Raw genomic sequence first — 20,628 nt, 5'->3', positions numbered from 1 at the left:
GGCTATTTTTCATCTGTAGTCCCCTGAACTTTTGAATTGCAGCAATATGACTAGACAAAATCGAGAACAAGGACTGTGGCTTTCCAATTGCAAAAAACGTAGGAAAACTGCAGCACCCATAAGGCACTGGGCTTGATCAGACTGTTCGTGAGTGGGAATACAAAAATGCGGAAGTACGATCTGTAGTTGTCACAAAAGTCCTCGAGTTGTCACATGTCTGCTGGATGATGCGTTTTGCTTTAGATGACAAATAAACTGGGAGATTTTGGTGAAGGTAACATGGAGGAAGAGTACACGATGTTCATTTAGATATACTAATGACATTGAAACAATATAAAGTTGGTTGAAAAACATCATCTTTAAATCCTTGTGTATGATGTCGTGTTATTTTTAGTGTCACTGAGATACAGTTATAGTTTTTAATAATAATATGAATTATTTTTTATTGTTATATTTTCTGTTTTAATTTAAGTTAGTAATTTTGGTTTGTAATTTAAAAATGGTTAAAATAGTTTTTATTCATTTTTATTTCATTTTTAGTTATTTTAGTACATCTAGATAAACTAAATGAAAATGAGAAGTGTTGCCTCTGCAACTATATGAAATAAAATACATTTTATTTCTGTTTACATTTATTTCAAGCAACGAAAATGTATTTATGCTTTACTAAACTCCAACTTTGATCTTCATTCAAGTCTCTTTTTCAATTTGTTTCAATTTTAGTGTATCTAAATCATCATACAGTAGGTACATCATACAGAGGTTTCAAAGCCTTTATCTGGGATCAAAAATTTAACTTAAGAGGCTTACGTAGCGTTTTTATGGATTGCTGCACGCAAAGCTCCTAGTTGATGAATTTATCCACAAACATACTTCATCATTCATGCATTATCACAAATGAGAATGTGCTGTCTGATTGGCCAGTTTCTGATCTTCCCTTTGGCCTTTTCAAACGCAGTGCATTAAGTATGAATGCTGGTTTACGCGTGTTCGGTGCCGTGTACGTGCACAGCAGCTTTAAAACTATTGAAACCGTCTTGAAGCACCCTGGAGATGTTGCTGTCGGTGAGTAATGCAGTTTCTCCGCGGGAAAACGAATGATGCGGGTGGAGCAACAGTGTCCCTCTTACGCACGTTTGCATTGCAGCACTGACGAAATTATTGAACAGGTGCATGAAGCTCTACCTGAAAGCTTGAGCTTTGCTTTACTCTGATGTGTTTTTGTGTGTGTGGAAAGATGTGAATCCTTCATTGGTGAGCGGCTGGCAGGCAACAGTTCTCTGGGGACCAGGGCTCCGGTACACTGATTCCACACACACACACACACACACACACACACACACACACACACACACACACACACACACACACACACACACCACTCTTCCTGACCTATATAGAGTGCGGAGAGAGGTAAGAGGAGAGGACAGAGTAGTTTCTAGGATTTGATGTACTCTGTATAGTATGAAAACAGAAGTCATACAGAAATTCACTCTGTTGGTTTGTGCTCTGTAAGCACGTTCTCCAGATATGCAACATGTAGATTACTCACAATTTCTCACACCCCAAATCTGCTGTAATCTGCTGTCATCTTTTTTGGTTCTTTTAAAGCAGAAGTTCTCAACCAGGGACCTTGGGAACCCTAAGGGGCCTCTAAAAACTTCCAAGGGGGCTGCAGAATAATTAAAAAAAGTATTTTAATGAATAAATTAATTGCTATAAATATATTTACCTAATGTAAATGAAATGCTAAAACAAAATGTTTTTATATATATTTTTTTTATAAATGACCTCTTAAGGCACAAAAGTATCGTTTCCACCAAAATTACCACAAACAATTTTTCCTAAGAACTTTTCTCTTTCCAGACCTGTTGCTGTGTGTGTTTCAATCGCAGTCTAAAGTACCATGAAGATTAATCCAGTGACTAAGACTGCACGTGACTTTGCAGCTCCCGCTGGATTTCGTCGTCCGCATTTAAACTTAATAAAGCCTGAACCTTGTCGTCTGTCCATCGGTCATATTTTTTAAAATGTATTGTGGATTCACATAGCATCTCTGACTGCATGCACCGCAACAGACTTTTAGGTTGAAATAATATGCTGTGTGGAGTCAACCAATCAAAATACAGCATAAACTTGACCAATCAGCATGTTCAGAGCCCAAGTCCCATCCCAAACTTTGAAAAAGTATTATCTTGCGAGTAGGGATTTTTACCCAAATTTCATTTAGACCCTGGTCCCTACGGTCAAAACACACAGAGTACCACCCCAAAGTTCATAGTTCATGGGGAAAGTGGAAACATGGCTAAAATGAAACACGGTTCATTCATTATTTAAATACCCCCATTTTGTAAATAAATAGTAAAATAGTTTTTTTTTTTAAAACAAGCAGCTTTGTCACACTTATCGCATAAATACTAAAAATATCTTGGATTATATTAGTTTTCAATATTGTGTAGGGGAATGGAGTCAAAAAGGTTAATTAATGGCTATAAATATATTTACCTAACTGAAATGCTAAAACAAAACGTTTTTTATTAAAGAAATTAAAGTTTTACAGTCAGGATGAAACCGTTTGCAACCTATTTTATTTCCACAATGTGATGCATTTGCAAGTAAATGAGAAGAAAGTGAAGAATGTCACTTAATTTTTTCTTATAATTTTTTTGTTGTTGCAGATTTCTACTTTATCTCTAACCAAAACACTGGTAAAATGCGGATGTACATTTGTCTGTGTTGGTTACTGTCGCCATTGCAGCCTAAATCTGTTTCTAAAAGCATCGTATTGGTTGCTTATATTGGAACAAAAGCAGACTGGAGGGCTTGGAGTATTTTTGGCCTTTCCCTTGTATGGACATAGGAGCGGAGTTTAACAGTTTCCATCTATCACTTTATCTCCTCGCTCTGTTTTTTTTGTTTCCTCTGCTGTCTCTTTTTTCCTTTATGCAATATTTATTTACTTTTTTCATTCCTCTCTCTCTCACTCTGTAGTGTATAGTGTCCAGTCAGGGCGTGAGTCCCTGCTCCACTCTGACCAGCAGTACGGCGTCTCCCAGCGCAGAGAGCCCCTATTCCACCTTACCTGAGAGCTCCTCCAGCAGCAGGGCTCCCGTTATCTGTTCTAGCACCTTCTCCACTGCCACCTCCACCATCATCACCACACCCAGCTCCACCCTGGAGAGCAAGGACAGTGGAATAATAGGTAACATCTATCATCTAACATCGCCCCCCTTATCAAGGTCGCCTTTATTCAAAAGTCCTCCTTTATTTGCTACCTTTTTTTTCATGGTTTTAAAATAATTGTTTACAACGTTCTTAACGTATAGACTTCATTAAAATGTTGTTTTGTAGATAATTTGAATCTTAAGGCTCTTTCACACTGAGTACGAAATGAAAAAGAAACAACCCACTGATGAATGGTCTATTCACGCCAAGCATGAAAGCATATCTGTCGTGCTGAATTAAAAGCTGGTCTGACATCCAGCTGTCAGAAGCACAAGAGAAAAATGTTCAATACTTTTTCATTTTTGTTTCTGAAATTACATAAATGACATTTAACTAAATTGAAGTCATTTGTGCTTTTTTGTTTGGCTGAATTTAATCATTGAAGTTTAGCAGCAAAAGCGTTGATTTAGATAAAGGAAGATGAAGTCAATAAAGTGCCTGTTAAATTTTCATCTTTTGACAGCTTTAATTTAAAGGTGTTTGATACAAAAGTATGCTTGTTTGTGGTATAATATATGCAAACAGTTAGCTAATTATGCCATATGACTGTAATTGAAAAAGTTTGTGAGTTACAAACATTTTATTTAGAGTTTTAAAGTAGGCTGAATCTCTTGCAAGTATTGACACGGAAACTCAGGGGACAAACACTTCTCGTGAAAGTTTCAAAATGCCCTTGCATCACACTTCACAACATTCATATGCATATAACAGTTGGCTGGAAGCAATGTTTTTTTAATTTAAAAAGCTTATAATGTTTAGCTTCAAAAGACATTGGTTCTTCAGCTGAAGTCGAATGGATTACCAGTGTTCACTGTGTGTGATTTTCGAAGCGTCGGCTTTCAGTTACGTACACTTGTTGCGCCAAAAGCTTAAATCTAAGTTAAGCTCAACAAGTAAATGTTCGTCTCCAGTGCGAATAGCTCCATGAAACTGCTAGTGGTTATTGTCATTGTAATATTTGCATGTATTATGTTGCATTAATGTATTACGGAACATTTGGAGATGCTGACAGTGGTGTTTGTTTATGCACAACTGACTTTTCTGCACCACCAAAAAAATGACACTTAGTTCGCGATCAAGGAAGCGAACACTAGACTTCCTGAGACCCGACTTATTAAAGCTGTTTATTGTCTGTTAACTTTCTGGAAATGTTTTTTGTTGGCCTGTGCTGTAAATGTTTATATGTCTGAGATGCGCTCTATCAAAACTAGGACAGCGTGGTGTCTTTATTTCAGGTCTGCCGGAGGTTTCTTGAAGTAGGACATCAGAGGGTTTTTTTAAAGCCCAAAATAGTGTTTTTCTATTTGGTTGCAGTAAAGAAAGGTCAAAGACAGCTGCATTAAAGCAAAATGCCTGACAGCAATTACTTAAACGAGTCCTATTTGATGTCCTCATGCTTTAAGATCAGTGTTTGTTAATCATTCTCAAAAACTGCCTGTGATAGTTAATTCCGGTTTTCTTTTCCACCATGTTTGGTTTTGTCCTTCTGTGTCGTTCTCTCCTCTTGTGTCCTTCCCATTAATATCTGGCCCCTCCCCCCACACCTCGTTCACCTTCATCTCTCTCATCCTCTCCATCCTGCAGCAACAGTCACCAGTTCCAGTGAGAATGAAGAACGCTGTGGCTCTAGTCTGGAGTGGGCGAAAGATGGTGGTGCAGGTGTAAGGGCCGAGAGCGGTCGCAGCATTCATCCGTCCTGCACCCCCATCACCTCGGAGGAGCTGGTGGTGTCTGGTGAGGCCCAGCTAGGGACAAGCACCACCGGAGGGGTGGCACCAGTTATGACGTCACCCGCGGATGGACCAATCACGTACCATAGCACTTCTTTGGTCATGCCACGGCCAAATTCTGTGGCAGGTGAGTAATGAAAATGTATTTTTGTGCTTTAAAATTTGGATCAGAGCTTTGCTACCTCAGTGTTTCTTGCACCACTATTCATCATTCCACCACTTGCTGAATCTGTAGCACCATGCTAAAAGAAGTTTCATTTTACCCAAGCTGTGAGCTTCAGTCTGAATTGAATGTGATTGGATAAAATGCTGTGTACAGGAAAATAATGTGTAGGCAATATGCATTTCTGTTGCTTAGTCTTCGCTAGCTGCACTCAAACAAAAATCCAATGCAATTAGTTTTGACTGGTTAACAAACAAACAAATCATAGGAGTCTTAATGAATATTTCAAAAAGACTCAACGTTAACTGCTTGACTCAATCTGTAGAATTCTTGGCTGAATAAACTCACTGAATCAGGCACATACTGAACTGCTATTTTTTTTTTTTTTTTACCGCAAATAGCAAACACTTTTGTAATTAATAAATTATATTCACTACTGTTCAACAGTTTGGGGTTGGGTAATATATTCTAATGCTCACCAAGGCTGTATTAATTTGATAAAAATCACAGTAATATTAAGAAATATTATTACAATTTAAAATAACTGTTTTCTGTTTTAATGTATTTTACAATTTTATTTATGCCTGTGATGGCAAAGCTGATTTTTATCTGCCATTAATCCAGTGATACTTCATTTGAAAACACTGAAATCATTTGAATAGGCTAATTTGTGCAACAACAACAAAAAAAAACATTTAATAAAGTTAAAAATAGTGCAGTTAATAGTTTTGTTGAAACCATGATGCATATTATTTGAAAGTTCAAGAGAACTGCATTCATTAGATTTATTTTTTTGTTGTTGTAAAATATTAGTCATTGCATCCTTGCTGAAAAGCAATATTAATTTCTACCACAAAATTCCTTACTGACCCCAAACTCTTAAACTGTATTGTGTGTGTTTATTGTGTCTGTCTTTTCAAGCTAGCTGCAAATGTGTAAAGTGTTTTGAGTAGGCGGATTTCACACGATTAGTTTGGAGCGTTTGTTTCGGGACCTGCCGCGTTTTCATCCCTTAGTACAGTTGGTTTAGGCATATATGAACACAGTGATCTTGGATCTGCACCAAAAAAAAAAACTGCTCAAAAATGAACTCTGGAGCGGTTCACTTGTGGTGAGAAAGCAAGCCGACCCAACAGACCAAAGAAATATCACAATGTATAATGGAGGACCAATACTGCCATTGAAAACCAAAGCATGCCTTTTCATTTTAAAATGGCGCTTTATTGCTCTCCTCCAAAAATACATGTAGGTACATGGTAAGAATGTTGACGAAGTCTTGATTCCTGCTCAGAATTTTAAAGCAATATAACAATAGCTACAAAGACTGCCACAATAGCCTGTCTATCCATCCTGAGGGCTGAATGCTAGCAGAATGCTGGAACATAAACAGGTGCACTTTGAGAGGACAGTTTCTTGTATTAACAAATTTTGGTCCGTTTAGAAATATTGCCTTGTAAAAGTGAACTAAACAGAAGAGCAGAAGAACAATTTCAATCCCTGTTTTAGAACAAAACAATCTAGAGGGCCTCAGCTTTCTACTTGTGTGTTTGTATGTGTTTTCATTTTATTTGAATGCACAGTGCACTTTACCGCCTGGCTGCTTCTCATCCTGTGGCTTGTAGAAAGCTTTGGAAACGGGCGGCTTTCATTTCCTCTTGGTGTAAAGCTAAATGGGGAAATTGCTGTCAGATATACAGAATGACTCCAACAAAGCAAAATGTCACGCCAAGTGCCTGTCTGTGGTGATCTTTGTGGTACGGAGCAGTGAAAAGGGAAGTTAATGTATTTATATCTTTTCAGCTTCAAAGGTCTGGATCATGGTTTCACATTTGAGACCCTTCACAAACGAATGCAACGTGACAAATGACAATCATCATCCCTTGTTTATGCCGGTCTGCAGAGATTATGGGTTTCAAGCAGATTAGATTATGGTACAGGATGGGAGATTGTACAGGGATGAGTGGAAAGGGAGGGGTATAGTGAAAAGATGAATGAAATGGGCGATTGGTGGATTGAATGAGTAAATGGATGAATTATGAGTGGGTAATACAAGTCAGGTACAGTATGTCTGTGTGTCTATAAATAAGAGGGTCTGGGTTAAGCAAGATGTGCCATTCATTAATCTAACAAACCTTTTTTTGTCAAATGATTCATTCATATACAGCTACTGTACTTTTGATGGAGATATACAAATGAGAAAAGTGAGAAGAATTTGCTTATGCTAAAACAGCTAAGCAAGCAAACATTTCCAACTGCAAAAAATATACGTGCTGTTGAATTCCCCATGCATAACACCATGTATTTTTTTGGCTAAACATTAGTCATGAATTATTAAATGAATAAATTCGCCACAAATGGTAGCAGTGGGGTACAGTGTGCCAGATGCTGCAGGGTAAATAGTGTAAGTGGCTAATAATAATGGTAAGTTTTGCTTTACAAATACTACAAAATGCAATTAAACATTTTTGAAATCCAGATAATCGGATTAATAAACCTTCTTCTGCCTCGTTATCATTGGACCACTATTTTAAAGACCACTATTTAAGGTTCTTAATAGTGCTTGTAACTGCAGTGTATAGCAGACATCCTTAAAATATATTTAGGACTAATTATTTTTCTTTTTTCTTTCTTTTCTGGAGGAAGTAAAAAGCATCACAGCTTCCCTCACTCTCCTCATTTACTTATTTTGTATGTTTTCCCCCACTCTAAAGTGTGTGTGTGTGTGTGTGTGTGTGTGTGTGTGTGTGTGTGTGTGTGTGTGTGTGTGTGTGTGTGTGTGTGTGTGTGTGTGTGTGTGTGTGTGTGTGTGTGTGTGTGTGTGTGTGTGTGTGTGGAGGAATTGGGGTGGGTGGGAGTATTGGGTACACGTGTTCCTCCACACATAGCAGCAGATTGTGTTTGTTCTTCATAGAGATCACAGAGGTGGCATGTAATCTCCCTGCTGTCTGAGAGCCAAACACAACCCTAAATGACTCTCTTACTCTCATTCTGTCTCTCTCCCCGCAGCCACTAGCAGTACTAAACTGGAGGAGCTGCGGTATCTGGATGAACAGAGAAATGCTCCACAGCGCTCTTCCATGCGTTTGCCATGGCATGGAGCTCACACAGGGGGCCGCAGTCAAGAGAATAAAGGTGCTGACTAACCGCTACAACTTACCAAATGATATGCAAACAGAACACTTTATTAGAACATTTCAGGTACAGATGCTGTTTGCCTTATTTTGCGACGTGGAAGTAAGCTATCCACTGTTATTGTGCAAAACTACTGATTTATTAGCAGCTATAGGTAAATAGAAGAATAACAAAGTTCAGTAAATGGTACACATAAGAAATGCCAGTTTGCAATATCAAGCCACATAACGAGCTGTTTTGTACAGCTAAAAATAACTGTAAGCGGATGACACCAGAACGATTCAATTTACAAATGTCCACGCCCGCTATTATGTCAGACGTAAGATGGATAAAATGCGGTTACATAATACAACAGCTCTGCACTTCAAATATGAATGCATTACAAAAGGGTCATTTCTAATTATTTTAATTAACTTGAAAGAACAACAACAACCACCAACATTAAGTTATATGCTAATGATTAACACCTCAAGAATGTAATGAATGAAAGTTAACCCTGTTAAAACGACATGAATCGGCAATGCATTTATCCATGTGATATATTTCGTAGAGATACAAAATATGCAGTGCAAATCATATACTGTATATATATAAACTTGCATATTTTGTAATGTATATTTTTATATTCATTAATTTTCAATCATTTTCAATCATCATTTTTTATTTTATTTTGAATATACAGTAATTACATGTTTTCCCCTGTACATTTTTGTTAAACACCTTTTCACTTTAGAACAATTATTCTTGAGGAATCATGCACAATGCAAAAAAAGGGGACAAAAGGGGAGAAAATAAATGTTTTGTGGGGTCCATTTTCATTTTTAATGAGAGCAATTAAGTTCTTATGATTCATTCTCATTTCATTGCGTGTGCGTGTGTGCGCACTAAAAGCTTATAAATCATACTAAATTGTTTTTTTTTGTTTTTTTGGGGGGAGGGATGTTTAAATCTTTGAGGGTTGTGTTTAGGGGTCGGCTTAGTGTTACTGTATATTATTTACAGTTTGTACAGTATAAAAATCATTATTTCTTTGATAAGTCCCCATAAAACTAAGAAAACCAAATGTGTGTGTAGTTTATTTTAACATGTATGTTACTTAAACCCTGTAGCTCGTCTCACACCCTACAAACCTGTGGACATCATGCTCAAACCCCTGCTTTTTGAGGTACCCAGTGTGTCTTTGGATGCCGTGTTTGTGGGCCGTGATTGGCTGTTTCAGCGACTGGAGGATGTGCTTATGGGGGGAGGAGATGCCAGTGAGGGTAAAGGAGCTGTCATCACTGGTAACGTTGGTTTCGGAAAGACAGCAGTGATATCACGGCTAGTGGCTCTCAGCTGTCATGGTGGGCGAATGAGGCAGATCGCCTCCAACAGTCCTGAAGCCACACCCCAGAGTAAGAGTTTAACCTTTTGTCATTATTTACTCATCCTCATGTCTTTGCAAAACTGAAAGCATTGCAATGCAAAATTTGAAATGTGGAACGTGCTGGTTTTTGATCTCAGTATATATATATCAACCCTAGCCCTAGTAATAGAGAATTGTGTGTGTTTGTGTTGTAGATCGAGGGGCTGATGCTCATCAAACCAATCAGCTGAACCCCCCCTCACAGAGTCCCCTCCGCAGCAACAGCTGCCCCCCAACGCCAGACACACACCGGCACAGAGAGGGGGCAGTCAAACGCCTGGCTAGCAAGGTACACACTTTCCCCCTTTTCAGACAGGACTAGTTTTCCCTGACGAGGTCCAGTAAATCATAGTAATGACTAATTTGCAGTATATACACATTCTCACAGCAAATTAATCCTTTATTTTGACCTTCCCCGAATACTGCTGCTAAAGAGTAATTATTTAATAATTCATTACATTTATATAGCGCTTTTTCTAGACACCCAAAGCACTTTACATATAGAAGGGGGGAATCTCCTCAGCCACCACCAATGTGCAGCATCCACCTGGATGATGCGACGGCAGCCATATTGTGCCAGAACGCCCACCACACACCAGCTGATTGGTGGAGAGGAGACAGAGTGATTAAGCCAATCAGGATATTGGGGATTATTAGGAGGCCATGATGGACAGGGGCCAATAGGCAAATTTGGCCAGGATGCTGGGGTTACACCCCTACTCTTTATCGAAGGACATCCTGGGATTTTTAACGCCCACAGAGAGACGGGACCTCGGTTTAACGTCTCATCCGAAGGACGGTGCTTATTGACAGTATAGTGTCCCCATCACTATACTGGGGTGTTAGGACCCACACAGACCACAGGGTGAGCACCCCCTGCTGGCCTCACTAATACCTCTACCAGCAGCAACCCGGTTTTCCCATTTGGTCTCCCATCCAGGTACTGACTAGGCTCAGCCCTGCTTAGCTTCAGTGGGAAACCAGTCTTGGGCTACAGGGTGATATACATTACATATATATTTGTTACGATGCCTTTTAATCCTTTTTTTTAGCAAAAACACATTAAATTGGACAAGAGCGACAATAAAGGCTTGGAATGTCCACTGTAGTCAGGTGTAAACTGCCCCTTATTTAATAATTTCCCATAATTATGCAAATCATGTTCAAATTATATGACATAAATATTATATAAATATTTCATGAATTGTTTAAATGTGTATCATGACTCCTGCATCCAGAAAACATGAACTTTCATAATGGCCACTTCCAGAAAATAAAGTAAAAACTTTTTTTTTTTTTTTGATTGAGCAGTTTTAAAAATGGAAGTAAAAAAAAGTACAGCAAACTAAAGCGATTCCACAGAGTAGCTCTCATTTTTATTTATAAATACAACATGCAATGTCTAAGATGTGCCATTCTAAGACATTCTGTGACAGAGGCAAACTGCCTACCACATGCGTATTCAACACTTTGCTCAGTGTGCCAGGATGTGTCCGTGTTTTCCGTTTACATCTGGACCTGAACATTCTCTGTTGAGTCTTCTTGTCACGTCTTTTTAATCAGCCATCTGCCAGTAGGAAGTCGTTTCAGGCCACAATTTCACTTCTGTTCAGAAGCTTGGATTCTCCAGCATTTTGGACACATGCTATTCAAACAAATCTTAAAGGGGTTTATTGCGAGGAATCTGATTTTCCTTGATCTTTCAGATAAAAAAAAAAAATGTTTATTTAAAAAATAATCTTCAAAAACAGTGCTGCTGTTCCTTCTGCAAAGATAACTGTATCAACACGTGACTGCCCACCTTGGGCGCGATGAACGGTTGTCTTTCATAGTCCCTCTGCACGCAATAGGATAGCGCTACAAACAACCAGAGCAATGAAGAAGGTGAAGCGGAGCTAGTTGACAGATTAAATTTGTGCCATATCGGCAAAACTTGGAGCACATCTTCCTTTTAAAGAATGATTTCAGTGCCGTTCTTTTTCTTTTCTCAAAGAAAAGCTTAACTCCAAGTTTTCCAGAGTCACGGCCAAAGCCGATTTGAAAGACCGCCGTTCGCCAGCTTATTTGTTTTCAAGTAGCATGCGGAATCGTCTCAACTCTGCCGTCATTATGTTAGGCCCGCCCACCGACTCTATACACAATGTGATTGGCCTAACCAGAGTTTGGTTTTTCCAGCTTGCAAGCCAACGAAGAGTGGCTAGATGACCCTGGCTGCAAATTAGATTTGCTGCAGCTTGGGTGCATCTAGATTCCTAGGCTACACTGTAAAAAAAAAAAAAAAAGGCACATTTTGAACTTTTGCAGTACAATCAAATTGGATGTTTAAGTTATTTCAACTTAAATTATGTTAAACTGACTTTAAAAAATGAGTCTTGTATAAAAAAATGACCTGACTTCAAAAAATCTTGTATAACTAATAAAAACAAGTTTAACATTTCTTAACTTATTTTGATGAGTTAAAACAGTGTAAAAACAAATGTTGTCATAACTTATTGAACATATAATTTTTACAGTGTACCTTTAAAGTACACCTCTTAAAGGAATTCTTTAACCAAAATGTATAATAATATGTGACCCGTTTTTACAAAATGAGTCGCAATGAGCAATTTTTCAAAAATGAGTTATTTGTTATTTTCATATTCACTATTTTAAAAAAGAAAACTGATTAGTTTGAATGAATGTGACTTCTGAAGGTTCAAAAACAAAATCACCTAGCAACCAGACCTTAATCTGTCGGTCAGTGCGAGTAAGATCATTTTCATGGACAAATGAAAGGTACCGCTCTCTGAAACTGTACAAATAAAGACACTTTTAGATGTGAGATATAACTGAAAAGAATATCTCAAAAGAGTGATTTGTTCATGAATTGGCCACATTCCTCGTGAATGCACCAATTAGAATCAAGATATCAACTTAAATTGGTTCTGTTCCTCATATAGAGCTATCATTTGACTTCAAAAATAGCATACAAGTCACATGGACCATCTTTATGGTACTATTATGGTGCTTTTTTGTCATTTTGAAGCCTTAACCTCACTAGTCCAGGGCTACATTTCCCCCCCAAAGCATCGTAAGCAGAAGTAGATCATAGAGGCAATTGGGGCCAGTAATGTCTACAATATACTTGGGTTTACGATGTTTGTGAAAAAAACTACAGCTGTTAGGATATTCTTTCATCTTTTAATTCACCTTTTGACATTTTCTGTCATTTTTAATGTTTTCCCTCTATTTTTCTGTTCCTCTCTCTTCTGCAGGTGGTTGCGTATCACTATTGTCAGGCTGATAACACATACACATGCCTGGTCCCAGAGTTTGTGCACAGTGTGTCCGCTTTACTGTGCAGAGCTCCTCGCCTCAGTGCTTATCGAGAGCTGTTACTCAGAGAGACGCACCTGCAGAGCCTGCTCAGCTTACGCTCCTGCGTCCAGGACCCTGCCGCCGCCTTCCGTAAGGGAGTCCTGGAGCCCCTCACACTTCTACGGAAAGGTGAGACTCATCTCATGCTACCGTCATTAATCACACCATCAAATAAAAACTAAATATGTTTGCTCAGGGGTAATGGGGGGAGAAGAGCGCTCTCGCCTCATTTAATTTGGCCCAGTATGGATGTGAACAGATGGTCCTCAGAAACGGCTTGGATCACAAGGAACGACAGATGAAGGACTTAACAGGAATTTTAAAGAATGAGGCTAGAGCAAATTTCGAGTATGGAAAAGAAGACATGGAGCTTTCACTCTTGACTCTTGAAAATCAGTGTTCCTGGTTTGTAGCATCAGATTCAAGAGAGAACAAAGTAGAGAAAATAGCATTTATATATGAATGATGTTGGTAGCCTGGATGCCGAGCGAACTTAGCCCCGCCCACAACATTTTTAGGTCGGGCGGTTCGGTCTGTTCTCGATCCATAGAGGAGTAATTATCTCCGTACAGAAACTGTTCAGACCAATGAAATCATCAGGGCGGGCTTTAGACGTTGATGGACAGATGATCAACAGTAACGTAATCATCACGTCATCAAAGGGGCTTGGATTATATTTGTTCGAATCCTAAACGGAGAGCTTGTTTGTATATGCATTCACGTTCACAATTTCTCTCAAAAATGATGATCATGTTGGGTAAGTACTCTGTGTATCATTAAATTATTTTATTTTTTTACAACACCGACTAAGATCGTTTATTCCAGTGTGTGTGTAGACAGGGTTGCCACGTTTTTACAACAAATCAGCCTACTAGCCCTAAACAATAGCTTCTGGGGGGTAAAATGTGTGTTATTTTGGCAAGGTTGCCTGCTATAGTTCGCACTCATGGGTCTATATATCCCATAATAGTCTCTTCAATCCGCTAACATAGAAAACAACTCGCGGAAAAAAACGCGGACTTGGCAACACAGTGCAGTTGAGCTCTGTTGACATTTGACAATGCGTCGCTTCGTTGCTCTGATTGGTTGTAGGTCTATCCAATTGAGGTCTTTCCTGGTTCGGTTGAAACACGCCCCATAATCACAGCCCAATGGAGCAGTTTCAGACTCATATTCTGACTAGAATTGAGTATGACCACGTCAGGCTATGACGTTGGGTAAAGACGACATGACCCTAATTAAAATGTATTTTACTATAAATGTACTTGAAAACACATTTTCAACTTTTCAGACATAAATATTTCTTGTTGTTCATAATAAATATACTTTGTGTTATTTGTTATGAAAACGAATAAATGTTTTGTCTTTATAACCATTGGTTTAATTAGCTATTGCTTTCTAATATTGTGTAGATCATATACAGTATAAGATGAGCCTGTCTCTAGTGAAACGACACCTCTCACATGTGCTTTTTTTGTCATAGTTTTGAATTGGTAACTTAATGTGGTGAATATTCCATGTGTGAAAATTAGAGAAAAACTTAAGGCATCCATGATAAGTGGGTACATGTTTCAGTAAGATAAAGTTGAGGATGCTTTGAGTCGTGATGAAAAAAAGAAGTTTATGTAATCTTAAATATTAAGCTCACTTGACGTCACCTAGGCTGTGCCAACTCTTTGTTGATTTTAAATTTTAGAGAGCCAAACAGCTAGTTAGGCATTGTTTTAAGCTACTGTAGAAGCTAATGCAACCTTGCCATAATCATACTAGTAGTTAAAGTAGTAATTTAGTTGTGATTAATGACCTCAGTGTAAAAAATTATTGCGCCACTAATAACAAATAACGATAGATGTGAAAAAGAAATGTTACTTGTGTGTGGAGATTCTTTTGAGAGTAACCTTGACCTGTGTTATAGTCCTCTACATTGACTGCCAAATTGCATTCAGATTTTCTTGCATTCTGGTATCGAATGCCCTCATTTCATGATAAAATCCATTGGTGATCAATAATCAGATCCTGCCCTACATTCATTTTTCTTATTGAGTATTCTGTTTCACTAAGAAAAACTCCACATTATGGAAGTAATTACAGGTGGCGACTTCAAAGGAATAATTTACCCCAAAAAATAACATTATGCAATAATTAATTTACTCTCATGCTGTTCCAAAACTGACTGACTTTCTTCTGTGGAACACAAAAGCAGATGTTAGGCAGAAAGTTTAATCTGCTCTTTTTCTATAAAATGAAAGTGAATGACAATGCTGTTGCTGCTCCAAGTACTGATTTCATTTTTAAGCGAACTTTAAAAAAAAAAAAAAAACAGTGCAGCTATTATTCAAGTGGCAAATACTCAAAAACACTGAAAGTGAGAGTTTCACTACAGACTGCAGGCACTTTTTCCTACTCAACATATGGTGAAAGAAGGCAGCATGTAGGGTTTAATTGTGCTTGGTGTTCTAAAATCACCTAGTAAACATTCTGCAGTACACATTGTTCCTGTTAAGTTTGCTGAGCAAAAACCTTAACACACCCACATAATGCCAGTACGCAGACTCAGGGTTTACATTTGACTTCAAGTACATTTTATCATGTAGTTTCTTGTGTTGTGCAGAGTCTAAGATTCCAGAGGAAGATTACATCATCCTAGTGGACGGTCTAAATGAGGCAGAGTTCCACAAACCAGACTATGGAGAAACCATTGCGTCCTTCATCACCAAAATCATCTCTAAGTTTCCTGTTTGGCTTAAACTGATTGTGACCGTCAGGGTCAACCAAGTGGTAAGTTCTTTGCACATCCTGCACCCTTAATTGGACTATTTTATGATGGTTTTAATACAAAGCAAGACCATTCAAAAGATTTTAAAGCTCTAGCCTATGAGTGTCCTGATCGGCCTTCTGTGATCAGAGCTTTTAGAATTGTTGTGGTGGGGAGTTTTGGATGCTGGTCAGTGGCTAGTGTGTGTATAATCCATGTCTGATCAGAGCTGGTCTCCGACCTGCTGGAGCCAAGCTTATATAAGAGGGGATAAGGGCTGTGATGCAACACCGCAGATGCTACGCGTGTCCCTATACACTTTTCACACACATATACTGTCTTTTTCTCTCACTCACTACTTCTCGGAGCAGTGACCCAAAAGTGCCAGACAACCCACACAACCAGGCTGCTGGTGTTTATTCTAAAACATTAATCCTGCAGTTGTTTTGACATTTGTTGTGTTTTGCATACAGATGATGATGAAGATGTGCAGTAAAATAAAAATGACTAGAGTTCTGTGGTCCTTGTAGTATTCATTAATTTTCCTTTTGCATTCATCAAGGGCTCGCAGTTGTCAGTGGTTACAGCACAAAACCGTAATCTGAAAGGAACTATAATTATTCAGGAAAAAGTGATTCTTTTGGGAAGGCTGGTGGTCATTACTCCTGTGCTATGGTGCATAACAGTCGTATTAAGTGAAGGTTCATCCCTTAACCCCCCCCCAAAAAATCTGATTTAATTGCATGTCTTTCCATTGCAGCAGGGAGAAAGCTGTGTCACATTTTAATGCTACCAGCATCTGAATTATGCAAGAATTGTTGAAAATGGCCATTTTGTGTAGTTTTGTCGCTTTATAATTTATTGATCAGTCAAGTGGTCTTACCAACATGTAGGGGGAAAAAGAAAATTATGTTAGAGAGAGGTCCCCTGCAGGCACACATGACTGTGTGTCAAGCTTTAAAGCTACACTGTGTAACTTTTTTAGTTTATTCTTAGCTAAAAGCACTTAGTTCTTTCAAAAATATATGTGCTCATTAATGTATATTTACTTCTTTCAAGTAATAAAGTATTTTCGAAAGTTTATAATATGCCATTGAAAATACATACGGGTGAGGGGTTTGAATGCTGGTCGACATGTTGCCCCTCCATCTTGAAAGTACATTAGCCAAAGAGGGACATACCCGTAAATTCAAGCTTCGCCTTTCGTGTTTTCATGAACGAGGTCGAACTGGAAGCCATGTTAATCTTGAACTAAATCGGCCACCGTAGGAGTTAAAACGAAATCGGATTTGAGAGGAACAGAAACTAATATTCACTGGATGGTCATATAGCTTTACACCGCTAGATGGGGGAAAATATCACACAGTGTAGCTTTAATGTATATATCAGATCATTTCACTTTTTTATGACATGGCAGATTTTTTGAAAATGTCATATGGTGTAACTACCCCAAAACATAGATATTTCTTAATTTTATTTTTATGTGTCTTTTATGTTGTCTGACAGGAAGTCACCAGTCTACTCCCCTTTCCTATCATCTCATTGGATGATTTCCATGACAACAAGGATATAACCTCTGACCTTACCTCCTACATCCAGCACCGTATAGACCACAGCCCTGACATCATCAGCAACATTGCCATCAATGGCAAAGCTGACCAAGCAAATATCTCTAAGCTCAGCGCCCACCTGGTCGCCCGCAGCCAGGGCTCATATCTTTATTTGAAATTAACCCTTGACCTGTTTGAGAAGGGCCACCTGGTCATTAAAAGCTCCAGCTATAAGGTGATACCGGTGTCCTTGTCTGAGCTCTATCTGCTTCAGTGCAACATGAAGTTCCCATCGGCCTCAGCGTTTGAGCGTGTATTGCCGCTGCTAAACGTGGCTCTGGCATCTTTGCACCCTCTGACGGATGAGCAGCTCTTCCGGGCACTGAATGCAGGATCCGTAAAAGGAGAGCTGGAGTGGGAGGACTTCCAGCAGCGCATGGATGCTCTTTCCTGCTTTCTGATTGGCCGTCGAGACAGAACGCGCATGTTCTGCCACCCCTCCTTTAGAGAGTGGCTGGTATGGAGGGCGGATGGCGATAGCACTAACTTCATGTGTGACCCAAGGTAAGCAATGATGTTGCTTTTTCTGACACTTTTAAGAATGCTTGTTAAGGCGTTCAGAGTGGTTGTAGCACAGATTGGTGCTCAGCAATGCCAGATTAGCAGACAGCAAAGTGATAATGTTCCTGACACCTTAAGAATGTGGTAAAACTACTAAGACCACCTTAATGCTCCGTTTACACCGACTGAAGGTCCCGCATTGCGATGGACACAATTTCGCCTCATTCACACATTCAGTTTGCGCGAATTGATTGTGTTGCACAAGTCATTTTATTTGGTGGTTTTTGTACATTCATGCATTTGTAGCGAATTTGCATCTGATGCCCGAGTTGAAAATCTGAACTTCGGCATCTGTTCGCCCTGCATTAACCAATCAGGAGCCTGCTTGATGCTGTCACATAATAAACTGGGGCAGGCCCGCCCAGAGTCGCTCATTCAACATGGAGGAATGACTGTTATTGGCAGTGAGAAGTCATACGGAGCTATTCACTTCAAACGCAAAAGCAATGTGCTAACACTAATCAGACTCCTAATAAAGGGAATTGCAATGTGTGAAAACTACCCAGAACATTTAAGCAATGCACTAACGCACAATGCACTTTGGCTTCATCACTCTGTCTCCTCTCCACCAATCAGCTTTGCAAAGTTTGCTGCTTCAGTATTTCTATATTATTTATTGACGTGTTTCTATGTTATACTGGAAAACAATATGCATTTCATACGTTTTAATGGCTTTTATTGAAAAAAACAAACAAACATTCAATATACCCAAAGAGTCAATATTTACATTGTTGACCCTTCTTTATAAGCCATTTGCTTTGGCATCCTGGATATTCAGCTTCTGGACTGATGGCATTCCATGTTTACCTTATTAGTGCTTCAAGTTGTTCCTCTCACCTTTTGAAGACTGACCACAGGTTCTCATGGGATTAAGGAAGATGCCTGTCCACAGATCCAAAATTTCAGTTTGAAAAAATCTCAGAGCAAAACTTTTTCCTTGTGACATGGTTCTTTATCATACTGCAAAATGCAGATCATCGCCAAATTGCTCCTGGATCGTTGGGAAAAGTTGCTCCTGCAGGACGTTTTGATACCATTCTTTATTCCTGGAAGTGTTTTCAGGTGGAATCGTGAGCCAACCCCATGGATGGTCTCAGGATGCTTCACTATTGGAAACACACAGAACTCATGTTCAACTTTTCTTCTCTGGAAAATACATTTTTCAGATGTCCCAAACAGTCGCAAGGGGGCTTAATCAGAAAGAATAACTTTGAATGTTGGCGTCTTCAGCTGTCTAATTCTTGTACGTCCTGCAGAATTTCCGTCTGCCTTTGATGTATTTCTTGGAGAGAAGTGGCTTTTTTGCTGCCCTTCTTGACACCAGGCCATTGTCCAAAGGTCTTTGCCTCACTGTGTGAGCAGATGCACTCACACCCGCCTGGCCTGCTGCCAATACTGAGAAAGCTCTGCAGACTCTGGGATGCCTTGAAACCTACTTCACTGCAGTTGAACCTCTCTCCTTAAAGTTCTTGATGATCCGGAAAATGGTTATTTCAGGTACAATATTCTTTGCAGCAATTTCCTTGCATGTCAGGCAATTTTAATGCAAAGTAATGATATGATGGCTGCATGTCTTTGGAGGTATCCATTGCTAACAGAAGAACATGATGATCGGAAACACTTCTTCCTTAATTTTACAGCAATCAGTCTGCTCTTCTAATCAAATCAGAAAGATTGCTGATTACTGAATGATAGAACTTGTTCAAACTTTGCCATGTGCTGATGATATGATTAGTCAAATGATGTTAGCTGGTAATTTTGTGCCAGGACCAAAAAACGTTTTTTTTTTTGTTTTGTTTTTGCAATTATTTAAAATTAATTTGATAACTCTGCACAATAATCTAGAAATAATGTGAATCAACACCACAACATCTGAAGCAGCCTACTTTGCAAAATGTGTCACTGCCAAAACTTTTGTCCGTTACTTTAGTGCACTGGAATTCCCACAACTCAAGTCAGGTTGCCTTTATTTATATAATGCTTAAAGGGGTACTTCAGCGCTGGAAAGATGAATCTGTATTTAAACTGGGTCATTAATGTAGTAGAAATGTGAAATTATTTTTGAATTTGGTGCCTTCTAGACCGAGAAAAGATAGAAAATGTATTTTTGTCTTATGGGGATGAAAGACTACAATTCCCAGAATGCTTCGCTGCCCTGTGAGGCCATTCCCAAAGCCACCGCTCCTGGATTACAGTGACTGGGTTAGAGAACAGACACTACAATGAAATCCTGAATGCGTCTGTTCAATATAATGATCAAGTTGCCACGTGAGTCTCACAGCACTAACGCTGCAGGAGTCAGATTACATTTAACGTCATAAATGAGCTGATGAGCTCTCATGATGAGAGCTGAGGTAATCGCGACCACACTCGCGGCATACATTCACAACGCAAGTTCAGTCTAGTGCATTTTTAGTTCATACCTTTGAGAAGAAAATTTCGGATGCTGAGCACTGTAAGTGAGTGCTCAGCATCCGTTTAAATTAATGCCTGCAGCTGCGAGGTGAGCTGTGAGTGTGATCTCCCATCCCCCATGTGCGAGTTGAAAACGTGGAAATAGCTCCCTCTGCTGGCTGTAGTCTTTAGCCTCTGGCCAAAAATTCGAGACACCCCTCACTGCAGCCTGTAGCACGATGACGTTGCTGGATCAGATCCAAAACGTACTGGATGGTGGATCGTTATGGCAATGT

General features: G+C 39.1%; 1 protein-coding gene across 4 annotated transcripts in view; it reads left to right on the top strand.

The window, feature by feature from the left end:
• Positions 1-20,628, top strand: part of tanc1a (tetratricopeptide repeat, ankyrin repeat and coiled-coil containing 1a) — a 115,849-nt gene that overhangs the window by 72,857 nt on the left and 22,364 nt on the right. For all 4 annotated transcript variants that reach the window (XM_067459213.1, XM_067459211.1, XM_067459210.1 and 1 more), the window contains exons 6-13: positions 2,992-3,202; positions 4,810-5,082; positions 8,125-8,250; positions 9,360-9,644; positions 9,811-9,944; positions 12,910-13,141; positions 15,624-15,790; positions 17,274-17,881. In XM_067459213.1, the coding sequence (XP_067315314.1) occupies positions 2,992-3,202; positions 4,810-5,082; positions 8,125-8,250; positions 9,360-9,644; positions 9,811-9,944; positions 12,910-13,141; positions 15,624-15,790; positions 17,274-17,881 (2,036 nt within the window). The remainder of the gene's footprint in view (positions 1-2,991; positions 3,203-4,809; positions 5,083-8,124; positions 8,251-9,359; positions 9,645-9,810; positions 9,945-12,909; positions 13,142-15,623; positions 15,791-17,273; positions 17,882-20,628) is intronic.

This window comes from Pseudorasbora parva, chromosome 12 (genome assembly GCF_024679245.1).
Source record: "Pseudorasbora parva isolate DD20220531a chromosome 12, ASM2467924v1, whole genome shotgun sequence".
NCBI classification, from domain to species: Eukaryota; Metazoa; Chordata; class Actinopteri; order Cypriniformes; family Gobionidae; genus Pseudorasbora; species Pseudorasbora parva.
The sequence above is the reverse complement of the archived record's forward strand: the minus strand, read 5'-3'. Positions and strand labels throughout refer to the sequence as shown.